Here is a 20,202-nt window from a genome sequence, read left to right as displayed (position 1 = left end):
TCTGATTTGATTTTGTTATGAACTGTTTGTACAGCAGATAGTGTTTCTAACATGATTTTGTGTAATTTGTCTTAATTGTAAATGTAATATATTTTCTTGTAGTCAGCGTTAATGTAAAGAAAGTCTAGATTTTTGTATTTCTGACTCGAAATAAAAAATGATGGAATCTGGAAAATCTGGAGTCCAATTTGTTCAGATTTTAATGTTTTTCATCCATTAGCTTCCTCTTTCTGTTTTAGCTCATTACATCATCAGAGTTGTGGTAAAGTTGGCTTCTACGTCGTCATGACCTCTGACCCCACTCACTGACGGACCAGTGAGAAGCTCGTTAGCTAATGAGATACAACATGTAAATCACACATCTCTGGACTCGTTAGCAGGTGGGTATAGTCTCTGTTGACAATGCTAAAGGGATAGTTCACTCAAGATTGAAATTTCCCTCATTATCTCCTCCCCCTCATGTGGACTAAGGGCTGGGAGAAGTTTCAGAGTCCTCCGTGGCTTCTCTGAGTTACAGGGGGTCTCGGCGTAGCAGTGCATGTCCATATGACGGTTGCAAATGGATACCAACTGTCCAGGAAGAGGAGCTTCCGCTACAAAACAAGCTTGAAATATAGACTTATTTAACTTTTTTCGGAACAATTTTGCATTTCGGGGCTTCAATACAAGAGGGACATTACATACGAGCAGCATGGAGGTATCTGGATGTTTTTTGGTGTGTCTTTTTTGTTATGAAGACAGTTGGTATCCATTTGCAACCGTCATATGGACATGCACTGCTACGCCGAGACCCCCTGTAACTCAGAGAAGCCACGGAGGACTCTGAAACTTCTCCCAGCCCTTAGTCCACATGAGGGGGAGGAGATAATGAGTGAAATTTCCATTCTGGGTGAACTATTCTTTAAGCTAGCACAGAACTGAACTGGACTGAACCGGTCCTGCACCCAGCTCGTCTCATCTGTCGATTGTTTTTGTCCATTTTTCCTGCAACATCTCCACACAGGTTGTAAAATTCCTCCCACTCTGAAGCGTCGTCCAGATGTTGCATCATTCGGCTTTCAGTTTTCCCGCCGGTCCGTGTTGTTAAGGACCAGGAGAGTCTGTCCTCTGGTCCTCAAAGAGTCTGAACCCGGTTTGGTTCGTTGTGGTTCGTTGTGGTCGGACCGAGTCCTTCAACAACCTTTAAGAAGCCTTGTGTCTCTCGGGGCCGCTCGGCTCCTTCCTTCCTGTCAGTCTCTTCCTGTCTGCCGGTCGTTCCCGTCATCCGAAGGCGTTCCCGTTGCGGGCGGCGTGGGCGCTGAGCCGCCGGCCGCTCCGTGCCGGTCGGTCCCGGCTGAAGATGGTGTCCTGGTCGCTGTCCAGCTCCGACTCAGACATCATGAGGCTGGAGTTGTGCTCCGTGCTGCGGTGTTTGATACCTGCACAGAGGAGGAGAGGAGGGGGGAACACTGAACTCCCAGAATGCACTCTGCCTGACATCCATGCTGAAGCTTGAAGTATGTTTTCACAGTATGTTAGTATGTATGCATGTACTATGTATGTATAAATGAATGTATGTATGTGTGAAAGCATGTATGAACGAATGAATAAAAGTATCTGTTTATCCCTCTATGGTACCATGTTGCCCTCAGGCAACACACCACTTTCTGGCCTGTCACATCTCCACAATTCATCCCATTTAATGCTGTAATACTTTAAAAAAGAGAGGAGACCTTAGAGAACCAATAACAATGCTTTAATTTATCACATGACTTGCAAGAAGCCACTGAAACCCTTTTTTGCAGACTTTTTCAAAGGAAACAGGTTTGCCATTTTGCTCCACTAAAACGGTCTGAAAACATACAGTAACTTCCTGGCCCTTTTTCATCTGGAAAAAATATATATTTACACTAATAGATTAGTAAAGTTTAATTTTTAATAGTTCCATGCAATTTATTTACTTATTAAATAATGGAAACTTGTTAAAATGCACCTGTTGCCTGAAAGCAACAACGTACCATTACAGAAAATTGCAGTGTTGCCTTGAGGCGACAGTGGACCATTATGGAATCAAAATTGCATTAGGGGACTATGGTAGTGTGTGTTTAGGTGTAAATATAATGTTCAAAAACATATAATTCATCATAATTTAGTTTTTTATCCTTAATAAATGTGATTTTGGATGCAGTAAAGTAAACATCAGGCTATTATGATGATGATGAGGAAGATGAGAATGAGAATTGGGATGAGGATGAGGCCAGTGGAGGTGAAAGTCTACAGAGACTGGTGTTTCTAATACAGTAGATGATGAACCGTAATGGTACAATGTTGCCTACAGGCAAAACATCCCAAAAACTTCCAAAAATAAATAATTTTTAAAAATTTCTTTAGATTATGTTTATTTAGTCTATTTTGAGACATAAAAACACTCCAAACATTTTTTTCCCCACTGGCATCATAATGCAGCGTACCATAGAGGGTTATGTAAGTTTGTATGTATGTGAGTATGGATGTATGTATGAAAGTATGTATGTAATAATGTACAGTATGTATGAGAGTTTTTATGTATGAATGAAAGTATGTATGTTAGTATGTTTTTATGTAACTATATGAATGTATTAAAGTTTTTATGTATAATATATATGTGTATGTATATATGTATGAAAATATGTAAGTATTTACTGTATGTTTGTATGTATATATGTAAGTATGAATGTATGGAAGTATGTATGTTTCTAAGTATATGAATGCATGTATGAATAAAAGTATGTATGTATTACAGAATGAAAGTATGTATGTTAGTATGTTTTTATGTAACTATATATGTATGAATGTATGAAAGTTTTTATGTATAATATACATGTGTATGTAAGTATGTATGTATATATGTATGAAAATATGTAAGTATGAATGTATGTAAGTATGTATGTTTTTAAGTATATGAACGCATGTATGAATAAAAGTATGTATGTATGTATTACAGTATGAAAGTATGTATGTTTTTATGTAAGTATATATAAATATGTATGTATGAAAGTTTTTATGTATAATGTACGTGTGTATGTATATATGTATGAAAATATGTAAGTATGTATATATGTACCGTAAGTATTTATGAAAGTAAGTAGGTATGTATGTAATTACATCTGGGTGTATGTAAGTATGTCTGTTTTTTTTAAGTATATGAACGCATGTATGAATAAAAGTATGTATGTATGTATTACTGTATGAAAGTATGTATGTTTTTATGTAAGTATATATAAATATGTATGTATGAAAGTTTTTATGTATATGTATGTCTGTATGTGTATGTATACATATATGTATGAAAGTATGTATGTGTAAGTATTTATGAAAGTAAGTATGTATGTGTGTGTGAATGAAAGTATGTAAGCATGTAAGTATGAACATAAGTATGTATGAAAGTTTGTATGTATGTACAGTATGAATGTAAGTATATATCTAAGTATGAATGTATGCAAGTATGTATGAAGGTTTGTATGTATGTAAGTATGAACGTAACTAGTATGTATGTATGAATGGAAGTATATGTATGTATGTATGTATGTATTAAGGTATGTATGAACATTTGTATGAATGTATGAAAGTATGTGTTTTATCAGATATGAAGGTGACTCATTTCAACAGGTTTGAACTAAAACACAGATCTTCCACCACACACACACACACACACTCTCTCTAACCAGGTTTAACCAGTTTAACCAGTTTAACCAGTTTAACCAGTTTAACCAGGTTGATTAATTCAATTAATTAAAACACTTGTGTCCAACTCACTGAACTTGGGCCTGAGCTCCACTCGCTCCTGTTCATCCATGTTGTCCAGGATGGTGTACTTGGTTTTCTTCCTCACTTTGGTTTGTTTCCTCCTGAACAACAAGTCAACACAACACAACACAACACAACACAACACAACACAACACAACACAACACAACACAACACAACACAACACAACACAACACAACACAACACAACACAGCACAACACAACACAACACAACAAACACGTTAGGATACATGTATATATTGTGTATGTATATGTGTATATATGCAGTAGTATGTGAGTGTGTGTGACCTCCGGCAGCAGCAGATGAAGGTCCAGCTGACCGACAGGATGAAGACCATCAGCATGAAGCTGGTCAGGATCACATACAGGACCCTCCACTCTGACACACACACACACACACACACACACACACACACACACACAGCAGCATCAGTAACACACCTGCACCTGTGTGACATCATCAATGAGTGCGTTTACATGCAGTCATTAACCCGTTCATAACCAGAATATTAGCAACATCCCTGTTGCCCATGGTCATGTAAACACCAACAACCCTTTTGAAAAACCAGAATATGCTCATATTCCGGTTTTTAAAAACCAGAAAAAGACCCCTGGGTTACTCCTTTTCTAACCTGAATATTTGGTCATGTATACGTCCATCGGGATTTCCCCATTGAAAGGAATATTAATTTGTGTTCTGCACATGATGGAATCTAGGTATTTTGACCTACAGGAACTACCGTACTTGTAAATATTGAAGACAGGCGTTTAATCAGCAACTTTTAACTTTATAATAAATAAATGTGTTGCTCCGGCCACAGACTGTAGGCTCCGGCTCTTTCCTTCGGTCAGTCGGAGTTCTCAACGGGCCGGAATAGTTGCTTGTGGGTCAGCAGGTCCGAGCTTCAACACCCGAGGCCGACTGAGAACTCTAATGAGAAATGAAGCAGCTTAGAAACTGCTCAAACGGGCGATCGTGGGCGATGAAGAGAGGTTTTGTACATTCAAGAAAATAGAAATAGACCGGGCTTTTATTCTCTCAGTCAGTGTAGGAGAGCGGGTTAACAACAAGCCTAAAAACCCGCAACTACCAAAATTTATAAGCGATTTATAAGCGACGTCGCTATTTTGATCAGGATATCCCAATTGATTACAATTACCATGGATACAGGAATAACTCTGTTTGCTCACACATGTAAACGGGTTATTCCGAATGTTTCAGAAACCTGAATATTGACCTGAACCTGAATATTGACTGCATGTGAACGTACTCAATGACATCACCAACACTCACCACAGTTGCTCTCCCCGTCTCCAAGGTAACGGCGGACCAGGTTCTCGGTCCAGAAGGGGTCACAGCTGCACTCCTTAGTGAGGGGGTCGCACTGGCCTCGGCCCGAACAGCGCAGCAGACACACTGATGCATCATGGGAAAAAAACACAGTCAGGTGATCGATCAGTTTAACGATCATCTGTTGTTTTCTGTCGTCACCGTTAGAAACAAACTACCGTACTTTTCGGACTACTGTATAGAGCGAACCTGCCGTACCAGCTAAATGTTAAAAGAAAATACATATATAGTTCGCACTTGAATATAAGCTGCAGGTTTCCATGTTGATATTTACACAGAAAGACAGTCGGGAACTGTACAAGTCCGCTTACTTTTCCTCTGTTCTGGTTACGCTCCTAAAGCCCTCTGAGACAAACTGTTTGTAAGAATGGGCTATATAAATAAAACTGCCTTGCCTTATCATTTGGATATGAAACTTTTTCTAAACCAAGAAACTAATAATCTGTGCAAATCACAATTCATAAAAACGAATAGAAATTTCAATCAGACAACTCAGAAATGAGAACAAATAATTTACTGAGTATAAGCATTGCAAGCTGAAGGTAGGTGCAGGTATCCTTGAGCATGGCTGCAGCAGGTTTGATCAGCTGGGTGCAGCTTGAGTTGTCTGCCTGAACTAGCTCCGCAGGCTTCTCATCATGAAATAGAACATTTATTTTACAGATTTCAGATGGAGGTGAATTTAGATTGAACTGTCGCAACTGATTTTTGAAAAATCTGTTTGAAAAAAACTGTCAAACATAATAAAATCTATTTTCTGAAGCTAAAGAATGATATGAAACTGAAATGTGATGAATCTAGAACAAAAATAAATCAAAAGATTATAAGAAAACACTAGAGGTCCTTCTTCGGAAGCGTGTGTGTGTGTGTGTGTGTGTGTGTGTGTGTGTGTGTGTGTGTGTGTGTGTGTGTGAGTGTGTGTGACTCACAGACGGTGTCGACCCTCAGGACTCTGAACAGCAGGTAGTCGCTCTTCTCTCGGAGCAGCTGGTTCCTCAGCAGAACCACCAGTCTGGAGCCGGGGACGGGGCCCGAGGGGCCGCGCACCGAGAACCTCAGCACCGTGCTGCAGCGCAGACACACACACACACACACACACACACACACACACACACACACACACACACAGACACAGAGATGTCAGTCAGTCAGTAGCAGTGAACCGGTCTGTGGTGGCGGCTGTGTGGCGCAGTGGGTCAGACTGGGCCGGTACCTGAGGTGTGAGTGTCCCTGCAGCGCTCGGACCTGGATGTCCCCGTCCAGGACGTGCAGCAGCGCGGCGAGCTGCCGCAGCACCGTGTCCCTCTGGGCCAGACTGACCTGGGACACCGAGACCAGCATCTCCAGCTCCACCTCCTCCCCCCCGCCCGGCTCTACGAGACAGCAGGGACACAGTCTGAGGACACTACGGCTGGAGGATGTTAAAGGGATAGTTCACCCAAAATTGAAATTTCACTCATGATCTCCTCCCCCTCATGTGGACTAAGGGCTGGGAGAAGTTTCAGAGTCCTCCGTGGCTTCTCTGAGTTACAGGGGGTCTCGGCGTAGCAGTGCATGTCCATATGACGGTTGCTAATGGATACCAACTGTCTACGTAACAAAAAGACACACCAAAAAACATCCAGATACCTCCATGCTGCTCGTATGTAATGTCCGTCTTGTATTGAAGCCCCAACATGAGAAATTGTTCCGCCGGTCAGTGCAAATCTCACGCACTGACACAGGAAGAGCAGTGAACTGAGACACTGGGAGCTTCTGCTACAAACAAGCTTAAAATATAGACTTATTTAATTTTTTTCGGAACAATTTTGCATTTCGGGGCTTCAATACAAGAGGGACATTACATACGAGCAGCATGGAGGTATTTGGATGTTTTTTGGTGTGTCTTTTTGTTACGAAGACAGTTGGTATCCATTGGCAACCGTCACATGGACATGCACTGCTACGCCGAGACCCCCTGTAACTCAGAGAAGCCACAGAGGACTCTGAAACTTTCTGAAATTTTCAATTTTGGGTGAACTATCACTTTAAAGGTCATAGCTACAACTTTTTTTCATCAAAAATAATACATCCACAGAACGTCTAGAGCAGTGCAGAATAAAAGTATTAATTGTAAGGAAGGAATTAAACTTGTAGCTATTAACATCTTTAACATCTCAAATGGCAACGATAGACAGAACGTGAGGCTGAAGGAGAGAAAATGACCGTCACTGAAACACTTGTGTGTGTGGGTTCGATTCCACCTCGCGGTCCCTTTGCTGTGTGTCAAGCACTGACACTGATCTGGTCTGTTCTGTTCAATGAAACTGCACTTTCCACTTCCTTTGCTGTTGTAATGTCACTTTTTATTTTGTTTTGTTGAAGAATGCTCAGTTTTCGCTGAAACCGTCGTCACATCATATGTGACCTGATCCAGCAAAATGAGTCACAGTAACCCGAATTTCAAAAAACAAATTGGTATCAATGGAAAGAGGAGAAACTTAGCTTTAAAATGATACCCTAGTCAAAATCATACATTGGATGGTTTTCAAGATATGACCATTTGAATTATGGTCTTCACTCTCTTTTTCACATTGCTCCTGTACCACGTGATTACAAGCACCCTATATGGACCCTTGTTGTCATAAATGCACCATTCAATGACCCTCGGAAAGCAGAGAATCAGACGAAAAAAAGAACGGTGCAACTAACGACTCATTTCGCCAGAGCGCGTCACATATTGCATCGATATGGAGATTATGACATGTTGAGGTGCTGGTGGCATCCTACCTGGACGCACCTCCACGGTGGCGGTGGCGGTGCTGCAGCGGCCCTGAGCGTCCGTCACCCGCAGCTGGAACAGGTAGGTCCCCTCCACCAGGTTGGCCAGGTACAGAGACGCCTGGGAGTCTGAGCCGTACAGGACGTCCTGACCACAGACACATAAAGGTACAGTTTACATTAACAATCTCTGTAGTTTAACAGTCCAAGTCTTTAAAGGCCGTTTCCTCAGAAAGAGTTTTTCAGACTCAGACTCTGAGCTAGAAATCTCCACTTCAGCAGCACTTACAGACACCAAACCTTCCACTTTGATCCCTTTCTATATCCTGAAGGTTTTTACAGAGGGGATTGTTGATATATCATTTTATTTATTTATTTATTTATTTGGTTCATTTCGGGCATGTCAATTAGTCATCATCATCACACATCATCTCAATCCAATTAATACAATACACATGACCGAAAGGGAAAGCGGGAGAAGCAAAAGCTTATCTAGTCCCGCCCCCAATACTCACATATTCATTTTTTCTGCATGTTACATTTTTGACATAACATTCTTCCAGTATTTTCAAGATTTAACAATTTAACAATTTGACATTTTTTTTTTTTTTTTTTTTTTTAACATGACATTTCTCAATTTATTTATTTTTTTTTCAACATTTGACATTTTGACATAATGTGTTGCAGCATTAGGCAGTATGTAGAGTTGAAGAAATTGAAGTCCAGCTCTAGATAGAGCATAAGGATTACGTGTGTGTCTGCACATGTGTCCAACCGTCATGAGCGAACAACAGTCTCTTCTTGTTGCCAGGCATGTCACAAAAGTCACAAAGTCACAAGATGGTCCAATTGACAGAGAGCAAAGTCTGGTGTGGTCCAATTGACAGAGAGCAAAAGTCCAGTGTATTGATTTTTAGTTGGGATGGTGGGATGGTGTAGGAGCCCTTTCTTCTTTTTACTCATTCTCTGCGGTTTTCGTCGCCATTTCTCTCGATTTCCTCCCGAGTTTTGGCTATGTCAGCTCGCATCAGTGACACATACTCTCGGATTGCGGATATGTCGGACCGTATCCCGACCACAGCACTCCGAGTTGTTGCGTTATCCTCCCTCGCGTCGGTTTGCTCGGTGGCGATCTTTCTCATCTTACGATACTGCATGTAGGCGCCAAAACCCAGGGCGATCATTCCAATTGTCATGAACGTGAAGATGTACACGTCCTCGACATCCTCCACATCCAGTGGGGCAAGGCAAAGGACTCTCCACTTCTCCCATCCATCCAGCATGTAGCCGGACATGAAGGTTCCGTCCGGGCATCTTGGCTCACCAGAGGCCGCACGCCTTGTTGAGAACACTCTGTCAATCGCATTCAGTGACCAGCTCAGCAACTCCATCGTGGACCAGTTGATTGGCGATGTCATTCACAGCCTCATTTATACAACATTTTATTACTACAAACATGGAGAAAGTTGATTTTTTTTTAGGGCTGGTGGTGACAGTATTTTCTCATTTACAGAGTGATAAAAAGAGATATCCACAATCCTCCTCTGTAAAAACTAAAGACTCTAATATGTCAACAAAATAAAACAAGAATTTTGAAAGTAGCTTTATCCATTGTTCAGATTTCTGTTCTGGAAATGTATGCAAATTAGCGCATATTTAATTAGATATGACCTCAATTACATATTTAAACATAAAATTTGACAAAACTACTACAAAAAATAATTGTCTTAATGTGAGTGATAAAGTTTCATGGTGATATCTGTTGGTTTAATTTTAGTGTCTCAGTTAAAGGGTCATTCTGCTCTAGTGAGGCGTTCACTGACCCCGGCTGCAGGACTCTGGCGGTCTCGGACCCACAGGAAGTGGACCTCGGTCTGGTCGCCGTCGGTGACGGAGCCTCTGAGCACCAGGGAGTTGTTGGGCAGCGTGAGGCTGTGGCTGCCGCTGCCGTGGGCGACCGGAGGAAGTGTCCGGGCTGCGGGGGGAGGAAGGACGAGGCGTTCAGGCGCCGTCAGAATAATCAGCGTTCAGATCTGGATCATTAGTTAACAACAGTTAAACCCCGCCCACCTTCCTGCACCCGGACCGCCAGCGAGGCGCTGTCCGTCGCCCCCTGCTGGTCGGACACCGTCAGTCTGAAGGTGTAGCGCCCCGCCCTCAGGCCTGTCGCCACGGCAACGGCCCGGTCCACATCCTCCAGCTTCAACCCAGGAGGACCGCTGAAAACACAGAGGAGTCAGTTCACAGCATGTGTTTGGTAGTCAATAGTACGCCGACATTTTTTTTTTCCGTGTCTTGTCTCACTCCCGAGTCCATGACCAGCAGATAGACACCATCCTTTCCACTGTGCGTGCAGTAACAAGGGAGATAGAGCCGTATCGCCTGTAATTAGCTTAGCTCAAACACTGGAAGTGTATGGGTAGTGTTAGCCTGCCTCCACCTAAAGTCGCTAATTAGCTTAGCTCAAACGCTGGAAGTGTATGGGTAGTGTTAGCCTGCCTCCACCTAAAGTCGCTAATTAGCTTAGCTCAAACGCTGGAAGTGTATAGGTAGTGTTAGCCTGCCTCCACCTAAAGTCGCTAATTAGCTTAGCTCAAACGCTGGAAGTGTATGGGTAGTGTTAGGCTAGCTGCCTCCACCTAAAGTCATCAGAGAAACTCTTCAGCAACTCTAAACGGAAACCGGCGGGCCGATCTTCGTCTCAGAGTTGACAAAACTCTCCGGTAAGGCATCTTGAGCGGTCAAATGCCGCTAACGGGACGAGATCGGTCAAAACGGAGGGTTCAAGCAAAGACGGTTTATTTTGGTTCAAGCTAGCTACATCGAGGGTAGGTTAGCTTCCTATTTCAAAGTAAAAGCACAAATTCTATCGTCATGGTTTTCTGTATGTAAAGGGCAACGGGTGTTTTATTTTGTGAAAGTAACCGTAAGTGCGTTGGTCACAACGGCTAGCTTGAGTAGCGCCAAATTCGTCCGAACAAAATTGTAAACAGCTGGTATTTAGACAAATTAACGACACACTGCTGATCTAAACGGCTACTTTCTCACCTAAACATGTTTGAAATGTGGATAAAGTGAAATATTTACAGAGTTTAGAGCTAAAATGAAATCAGCTTCTGACTGCTGATTTCAGCTCGGGTAGGAGGCAGGCTAACACTACCCATACACTTCCAGTGTTTGAGCTAAGCTAATTAGAGTAGAGTAGAGTAGAGAATACTTTATTCATCCCGAGGAGGGAAAGATGGAGCAGGGCCGCCGGATGGAGCAGGAACCGCCGGGTGGAGCAGGAACCGCCGGGTGGAGCAGGAACCGCCGGATGGAGCAAGAACCGCCGGGTGGAGCAGGGCCGCCGGGTGGAGCAGGAACCGCCGGGAACCGCCGGATGGAGCAGGAACCGCCGGATGGAGCAGGAACCGCAGGGTGGAGCAGGGCCGCCGGGTGGAGCAGGACCGATGGTGAAGAGGCAGCTGGGTGGATCAGGATCATTGGTGGAGGGGCCAAATCATTTTGCTTATCCGCCCCACTACTACATTCCTCCATCTTGCAGCAAGGAGAGAGGAGCCGTCCACCACCGCTGCTTTCCTGGTCAGTCAAGGTGCCATGAAGTGGATGATCCAGGCCGTCCAGAATTGCCTCCTCCTTCTTCAGTGCTCTAGTGCCTCAGGATGTTTAGTCTGTATCCTAGCAACAACTTCATGGAGAACTTCAGATGGAACTTAAGCAGTTGCCAACTTGCCATTAGGTGGGATGTACACAAGTGTTGTTATGATTCGAAAAAATAAAATAAATGTCTACTTTCTGAGTCTTCACCAATATCTCCAGCTCTTCATCACTCTTGTTGGGCAGAGAGTTGATATTTCCAATGATGACTGACCTCAGAAAGGACTGATAGGACATCTGCACCTCCAAGCCTTTAACTTTGCACCAGCAGCAGCACAACAACCACCACAAAAGCACCTCTTCAGATCATCTGAGGACAGGATGGTGGTGTCCTCCAGATCTGTCCATTTTCAATGAAAGAAGCTCATCTCTGAAGAATCTCTTCTCCCCAGAGAAGCATCCATCAGTAGATAACAAAAAACACAACAAAAATAAAGCAAATGTTGAGTAAAAACTCAAAAACTCAGAGCTACCAGACTTTGCTGCTCCCAGTTGAAGCGCATGTTCCGGAAATTACGGGCGATACGGCTCTATCTCCCTTGTTACTGCACACACAGTCGAAAGGATGGTGTCTATCTGCTGGTCATGGACTCGGGAGTGAGGCAAGACACAAAAAAAATGTAGAAGAGAAGATTGAGTTATACATGCAATAAACTGAAAAAAAAAGATTTTCAGATGGTGATTATGATGGGAAAAATATGAATGACGTCATCAGCGACTAGTCGACGTCGACTCCACTTTCATAACATTAGAGTCGACTGATTTAAAAAATCTGAAGTCATGCAGGTGTGTGTGTGTGTGTGTGTGTGTGTGTGTGTGTGTGTGTGTGTGTGTGTGTGTGTGTGTGTGTGTGTGTGTGTGTGTGTGTGTGTGACCTGATGGCGTCCCAGTGGAAGCTGACGATGCCGCGGTCGTCGGTGCTTCCGCTGCCGTTGAGCAACAGGCTGGAAACAGGGAGGAGCAACTTCCTGTCTGGACCCACCACGGCAACGGGGCCGCGGTTCGACCCCGTGACCTCTGACCCCGGGACCTCCGACACTGGAGGAGAGACGGGTCGTTTAAAACGTTAAAAAAAACAAAAAAACATGCTGAATTTAAAGGGACAACGAGGAGTTTCTATTTGGTTCTAAAAAAGTCTCATATTAATGTGGATGAATCTACGTTACCACTTGTTAATGGTCCATTTTAGATAAATCTATGGTTTTGTCTCTATGGTTATTTTGTTATTATTAGTGGTGGTGGAAATGCTGGGCGTCTGAAAGATGAGTTATTACACTAATTTTATGATCCAGAGTGGAATCAAATTCAATTTTCTTTTCTGTACACCTTTAATTCTTGATGAATGAAAACATGAGTCTGTCTTGCGGCGGTCAAAGAATTTCACCGTGCGCGCGTAGGCTCATGGTAAATGTAGTATGAGAACACTTCGCTTTCCAAATCTCCTCGTTGTCCCTTTAATTTGACAGAAACAAAGTTTGGTTTCAGTTTTACCTGTGGCGGCAGCAGGTGAGGGGGCGGGGCTTGTGGTGTGAGGGGCGGGGCTAAGGGCTGAGGCGGCGGCGGTGGTTTTGGGGTCAGAGGTCGCGGTTCTGGTCTGGTCGGGGGCGGAGCTGCTGCTGCTGGTGGGCGGAGCTCCGGCTGGAATCACAGGACAATGATGTCATCGTTAACTACAGGAAACTACGGAAGCCCTGAAGGCAAAATGGTAAAACTGTCCCTCAAGGGCTTCCGTCCAATCTGTGATTACTGAATATGGAATGAACCAAGAAACATGAGAAAATATAATTAATTATAAATTATACTTTTACTTACAGGGTTAAAATTAAAACTTAAAGGGATAGTTCACCCAAAATTCAAATTTCACTCATTATCTACTCCCCCTCATGTGGACTAAGGGCTGGGAGAAGTTTCAGAGTCCTCCGTGGCTTCTCTGAGTTAGCTATTTGTCCATATAATGGTTGTGAATGGGGCTCACTTATCTTCGTCCAAAAAGACACACCAAAAAACTTCTCCCAGCCCTTAGTCGACATGAGGGGGAGTAGATAATGAGTGAAATTTGAATTTTGGATGAACTATCCCTTTAAATTAGAAGTAAAATAAAAGTTATTAAAGAAAATTAAAATATTCTGTTTTCAATATTTTAACTATTATTCATTTGTAATATTTTGATGTGTATGATTGTGTGTGTGTGTGTGTGTGTGTGTGTGTGTGTGTGTGTGTGTGTGTGTGTGTGTGTTACCAGATGTTGGTTCAGGTGAAACTGAAGCTTCAGGTTTAACTGCGGGCGGCGTCTGCTCTACAGGGTTTCCTGTGGACAACACCAGGGGCTGAGGAGCTGGAGGAGGGAAAGTATCTGATTAATCACTTATTGATCGATATCTATTGATTATAATCAGAGTTTGGATCTATTTTTTTTCTTTTATGGATCATCCCGTCACCTGCAGCCGGCTGCGAGGTCGTGGTCGTGCTGCTGCTCGGCCAATGGGACGAGGCCTCGGTGGGCGGCAAAGTCCTTATATGGTCTTGCTGGGTGGAGTCGGGGGACGATGATGGCGGCGACGTTGCCGCGGCGACGCTCTGTGATGTCATCTGAAAGTCAAAACAGTTGCTTTCTCCTCTGATTCTGTCACTATACACCTTTTTCCGAACGTCAAAAATGTAGCTAAGCCGGTTTTGCTCTTCCGGTGGAATTTTATGTTTACGTTTCCATGGTTTCAGTAGTCGCGGTAAATGCATGTCTGTAAAACGCATGGATCATCACACCAGCTTTTAACAATGGATATCGAATCCCGCATCGGGCGGCCCTTTCCTGCATGTCATTCCCCCTCTCTCTGCGTCTAACCCTTTCCTGTCTATCTCTACTGTGTTCTATCAAAATAAAAACTTTAAAACAATGGATATCACACAAACTGATGTGTTAAAACCAGAGTTAAAGGGACAACGAGGAGTTTTGGAAAGCGAAGTGTTTTCTCACTACATTTATGAGCCTCCGCACCGTGAAATTCTTTGACCGGCGCAAGACAGACTCATGTTTTCATTCATCAAGAATTAAAGTCAGAGGTTGGAAGACGATCACATACCGTCGTAGTTCCCACCATAAACGGAGATTCGGCGGCGTTATTCTCATGACTCGCCACGAAACCGAAAGTAAAGAAACGCTGGTCGGCTCGCCCAGCATTTCCACCACCACTAATAATAACAAAATAACCATAGAGACAAAACCATAGATTTATAGAAAATGGACCATTAACAATTGGTAACGGAGATTCATCCACATTAATATATATATATTTTTTATTGATGGAGTTTTTCGTTCTGCCGATGGATAAACTCCTCGTTGTCCCTTTAACAGATCCATGCGTTTACCGCAACTATGACGATGACGACTGAAAACCTGGAAACGTAACGTACAATTCCACCAAGACTGTCAAAACCAGCTTCCGGTTTTGACCATAGATCACGTTCGGAAACTTGTGGATGACAGCGGATCTCTGTTTCTATGGCGACAGTGTGAAGAGATGAACAGGTCAGAACTCACCGTTTCCTCCGCGGCGCCGCTCGGCCTCGTGGTTCCGTCCTCGTCTCCTCGGCTCGTGTTCGTCGGCCCCGCCCCCGGCGCCGCCTCGGCCTCTGATTGGTTGAACCTGTGGTATATTGATGTGTTGATGAAAAGAAGGGATCACCAGCAGCTGACACGTCTTCGCTTGTATTCAAAAAAGAAGTTTATTAACAAGAAGAAGAACAGTGTACAAAAAATGCCGAATCCTGGAGCATCTCTATTGTCAATATGAGAAGTCCTCTCAACTGGTCCAGAACTCTGACTTATATATACCTGTTCTGACACCCCCATCTCCAAACAGAGAGAGACCCTTGACCTACCCCCTAACTTTTAGGAAAGAAGGAACCCAATGCCCTGTATCTCGCAGATATGTACATTGGTTGACCTTAATTTATAAGGCTCATTTAGGCTTGATGCCTTCGTATTTGTGCATATTACTGCAAGAAACAAGCAGTAGTTATGTTTTGCGCTCTTGTTCAACCCTTGTTTTATCTGTTCCCCGGGTAAGGACTGAATTTGGGAAAAGAGCATTCAGCTCCGCCGCCCCTTCGGCATGGAACACTTTACAGAAAGAGCTGAAACTCGCTAAACTAATCCCACTTGGAGCCTTTCGCTCTATTTTGAAAGATAGGCAGCAGAAATTCACCCAGCAGTGCCTGTGCTTCAAATCTTAAATTATTTATTCTGTTGTTTCAATTGTTGTATCTGAAATTGTAAAACTCTGTATATTTTCTAATTGTTATTCTTTGCATTTCTGTGTTGACATGTATTGCTGCTGTACCGCGTGCTGCTGACCATTTTTGGCCAGGTCACCCTTGCGAAAGAGATCCTGATCTCAATGGGTTTTTATCTGGTTAAATAAAGGTTAAATAAAAAATTTAAAAAATAAAAAAGTCTCAAGGGCCCTCAACCAGACAGCAGAATCAACAATCACCTTAAACCAGGCACATTCCATTCGATCAGGTTACTTCTTGGGCAAAACATGTCCATCAAGCCGAGCACCAATTTGCACTCTTTCAGTTCCAAGACAAGGTATACATACAAAGAAGAACATACAATAATTTAAGATATTAAAGTAAGAAAGTTAAGGTGTATAAAACACTACAAACCCGTCTCGTCCCCTCAGCGGCGTCCGCTCGGCGCCGCCCTGGCCCGTCTCCTCCGAGTACTCCAGCTCCAGCGGGTCGGAGAAGTCCCTCCGGGCGCCGTCGAACAGCGCCAGGTCCTTGAGCGCCTGCAGGTCGCCGGGCGCCTCGGAGGAGACGGGCGCCGCCGCCGGCCGCCAGCGGGCGCCGTACGGCTCGCCGCGCACCAGCGACTGCAGCACCAGCGTCTGGGGCGACGCGCGGCGCAGGAAGGCCAGGAAGGAGTCGGCGCCGGGCCGTTCTCTGGTGGTGGAAACGCAGTAGTTTCTTGAATTTGTTTTGAAATACATGCTTTTATTTTGAAATTACAAAAAAAACAGGAAGTAGCCTAGCGTCTGTTAGCTCCGTAAGTTTCACACAGAGACCGAGGAGCACGAATTTCATATCCATAAATGCAAATTTCTGAATTCTTCACCATCATTTAAGTTGTTTTTGACTGAAGTTGATTATTATTTTAAGTCTTAATTTAATTACAAATGTATATCAATAATGAACATACATTCAGAAATGTTTAACAAATAATCTGTCACAATAACTATAATTATAATTTTCATGGGATACGAGGTCTGTCACCAAAATGTATTTTCCTTTATTGTTAATTTGATTGTTTTTTTTCTTTTGCTTAAAGCAGAAGTAAGCGATCCGGTGGTTTTGGCTAATGCTGCGTTCCAGGCAGGCTTTTGAAACCGTAAATTACAGCTTCAAGTCACAACTTACGACTTTGTAGCGTTCCAGGCAACCCACTCGTGTTTCTCCGACCTGTTTTACCTGTGAAAGTCACTATAACGGCCACTCGTAACTTCTGACCCGTGAACTCGTACCAGATCGAACTGGTACGACTTCACAGGTCGGAAAAACACGAGTTACGAGTTGCCTTGAACGCACCATAACGTTTTGTCAGCCGATGGAGTTAGCAGCCCCCGCCCTCGTCATGGATCTATTGGTCCTCGTCCCTACGTCACCACATTCAGGGCATCCCTTGGCTGCACACACAGAGAGGACTGCCCCTTTATGCCGTTCTCTCTCCTCATTGGATAAAACGTGTAGGATACAAGGAAAGTTTTCTCTTCGGCTCAGAGCAGAGCAGAGTGACTGACAGACCCGTGTTTCGGTCCAAACACTCTATAGAAGTGATTGCTGTCGGAAGATACAACTATTTAAGACTTAGATTAACACAAACATTCAGCTTACTTCTGCTTAACGTGGGTGATCTATAAATGTCCTTAAATGATTGAAAACACCACACTTGCTCATTCACCAACAATGCAGAGATGTCAGTTCTTTTGCAAAACCCATATTCCTCCACCAGGAGGCGCTTCCATTGGACCAATGCTGTCGTTACTCTCTTTTCCAGCGCTCTAGCGTTAATAAACATCTGTGAAAGGAACCAATCAGTGTGCAGCGTACTGACCGGGGCTGACAGTTGTCCCTCTGCTGGCAGCTCAGCACGTAGCATCGGCCCTCGAACAGCCAGGCCAGGTCGTAGCCCGGCAGGTCGCAGCAGGCCGCCACGCACTGCGGCAGCGTGGCCACGCCCGGGATCCGCATGATGCCGCTGCTCTCCACCGCCGGAGACACAACCGCCTCCGAGAAGGTCGCCCCCTGCCAGCACCCAGACGCCACTGCAGCTGCAGCACAGACACAGAGAGGGACGAGACTCGGTTCTGGGTCTATGGAGCTACATTTGTGACTTTATTATTCAATCAAAAACAAAAGAGCTATTTTCAATCAAAACAAACTTCATTTCAATCAAAACAAAACATTTCAATCAAAGAAAAAAAGGGTTTGAATGCAAAGAAATATTTGAGACCCAAAAAATTGCATTTGAACACTTTTTTTCTTTGATTGAAAAGTTTATTCTTTTGATTGAGGTGAGTTATTATTTGATTGAAAATATTTTGATGGGATTTTTTGTATTTAGGCCATATTGTGGGTAGGAGATGTGTGTCTTTATTATTCAATCAAAAAAAGTTGATTAAACAAAAAAGCTATTTTCAATCAAAAAAACAACAACTTTTCAATCAACGAAAAAAAAAAGGGTTCAAATGTAATTTTGTGGGTCTCAAATATTTTTTTGCATTCAAATCCTTTTTTTTTGATTGAAATTAAGTTTGTTTTGATTGAAAATATCTTTTTTGTTTAAATCAACTTTTCTTTTGATTGAATAATAACGACACAAATGTACCTCCATCAGTGTAAATAAAAACATGAATCATGAAGCGTGATGTTTGTTTTTACCTTCAACACTGTGAAGCAGCAGCAGGAACATCTTCTCCCACATGGTGCGAGTCTGAAACACACACACAAAACCTCTGTAAACATCTGTACTTCAGCCTGTATGAATAGAAAGCTAAATTCTATATCTATCTTTTGTCAATATTTTCAATATTGTATATTTCTCTCTTACAAAATAAGATTAAGAATGAAACAGAAACAATTATTGAACACAAATATTTACATAATGTAAATGGTTTACAGATTTCTACATTTAAATCTGAAGCTGCAGATAAAATTAACTTGTTGCATCAAATACAGATTTTTATAATGTGGGATTAAAAGAGACAAAGGAACTGGTTATAAATTTAAAACTCTGCTTCTATTTTATTCATCATGTTAAATATCGCTTTAAAAAGGCTGTTTTTAATGTTTATATCATTTAATATCTCGCCCAAAGTCAGCTGAGATAGGCTCCAGCTCACCCGTGACCCTAGTGCAGGATAAGCGGTATAGAAAATGAATGAATCATTTAATATTGTATTATATATGAAAATATAATATATCATATAGAGCATCCTCTGTCTTTTCATGGCTGGTTGGTATCAATTAAACAAAATAAAACAGTCTGATCAAAAAAATAGAAAATAGTGAATATTTAGCTTCTTTTTTAATATTTAATGTCACAAATTTGATATAAAGTGAGTTGCACTGTCACACACACACACACAGTTTCAGCACCACGCCGCCGGACAGCTCCACCGGAAGCCCCGCCCGCCCGCTCCGCCCGGGCCTGGAAATAAACGCACCTCGGTCGCTATGACACCGCAGAGATGTGACGTGTTTTTAAATATGAAATACATAAATACATATTAATTGTCTGTTTGTGTGTGTTTGTATAGTTGTACCTGTATGTTCCTGTCTGACCTCCTCTCCTCTGTCTGGACTCAACGATGTCGTCACCGCTTCACTCCGATGGAAATGTTATTAATTTAAAGTTTAATCGCTTCTAATTGAAAACATAAAGTTGGCAGCGCGTTGGTTAAAACTGATCCTGGATCTGTATTCATCACTTTTAAATTCGGCCTCTTTTCTCTTTAGTTCACGTCTAAAGGTAGAAACATCCAGCTTTATGAGCAGCAGGTCTCTGCAGCATCTGGTCCAACATCAGCTGTTATCTGGTCCCGGTCCGAACCCGGAAATGAGTTAAAACCAGGTCCAGTCAACATAAGAAAACATATTTAAATAAACCCGATCTAAAAAGAGTCGACAGGTGCAGGAAAAACCTCCCGGAAACAGCTGCTGTCGCTTGTTTTTTTTGTTCTTTTTTTCTTTTTCTTTTTTTTTAAACTTTATTAACAATTTTATACATAACAAAACTGTTAAAAATATTAAAGTATAAATATACAAAGAGTATAAAATTACCATGTATACAAAATGCATCGATGTAAAGAAAAGCATATTAGCCTAATTAAATAAAAAAAATACAAAATAAAGTTTGTTTTTAAAGCCTTTGGCATTTTTAGTCCATTGATGTCAGTGGCAGTGCTGTATTGATAAAGTTCCTTCAAAATAAAAAAGTGTAAAATTTGGTTTGCTGTCAGTCCATTTCTTTTTGTGGATATGAAATTTACAAAATAAATTAAATCATTTTCCATTTGATTGTTTTCAAAGTAAAGAAAAATGTCCTTTTCATGCAGATGTAGGCTACTGTAGGCTACTGACTGTT

General features: G+C 42.5%; 1 protein-coding gene across 1 annotated transcript; it reads right to left on the bottom strand.

The window, feature by feature from the left end:
- Positions 1–961: 961 nt before the first annotated feature.
- On the bottom strand, positions 962–18,546 carry kiaa0319 (KIAA0319 ortholog). Its single transcript, XM_085803245.1, has 17 exons — positions 18,498–18,546; positions 17,671–17,887; positions 16,224–16,502; positions 15,094–15,199; positions 13,994–14,144; positions 13,741–13,890; positions 13,047–13,193; positions 12,431–12,593; positions 9,966–10,114; positions 9,719–9,870; positions 7,905–8,043; positions 6,349–6,508; positions 6,065–6,201; positions 5,079–5,201; positions 4,073–4,163; positions 3,775–3,866; positions 962–1,418 (listed from the first exon to the last, which is right to left on the bottom strand). The coding sequence occupies exons 1-17, from the start codon at positions 18,538–18,540 to the stop codon at positions 1,261–1,263; spliced, it is 2,457 nt and encodes an 818-aa protein (XP_085659371.1). The 5' UTR covers positions 18,541–18,546; the 3' UTR covers positions 962–1,260.
- Positions 18,547–20,202: the final 1,656 nt, after the last annotated feature.

Source organism: Trachurus japonicus, chromosome 16, assembly GCF_045865225.1.
Source record: "Trachurus japonicus isolate A0001 chromosome 16, Traja_1.0".
In the NCBI taxonomy this organism is placed as follows: domain Eukaryota; kingdom Metazoa; phylum Chordata; class Actinopteri; order Carangiformes; family Carangidae; genus Trachurus; species Trachurus japonicus.
This window is presented reverse-complemented; position numbering and strand designations above follow the sequence as displayed.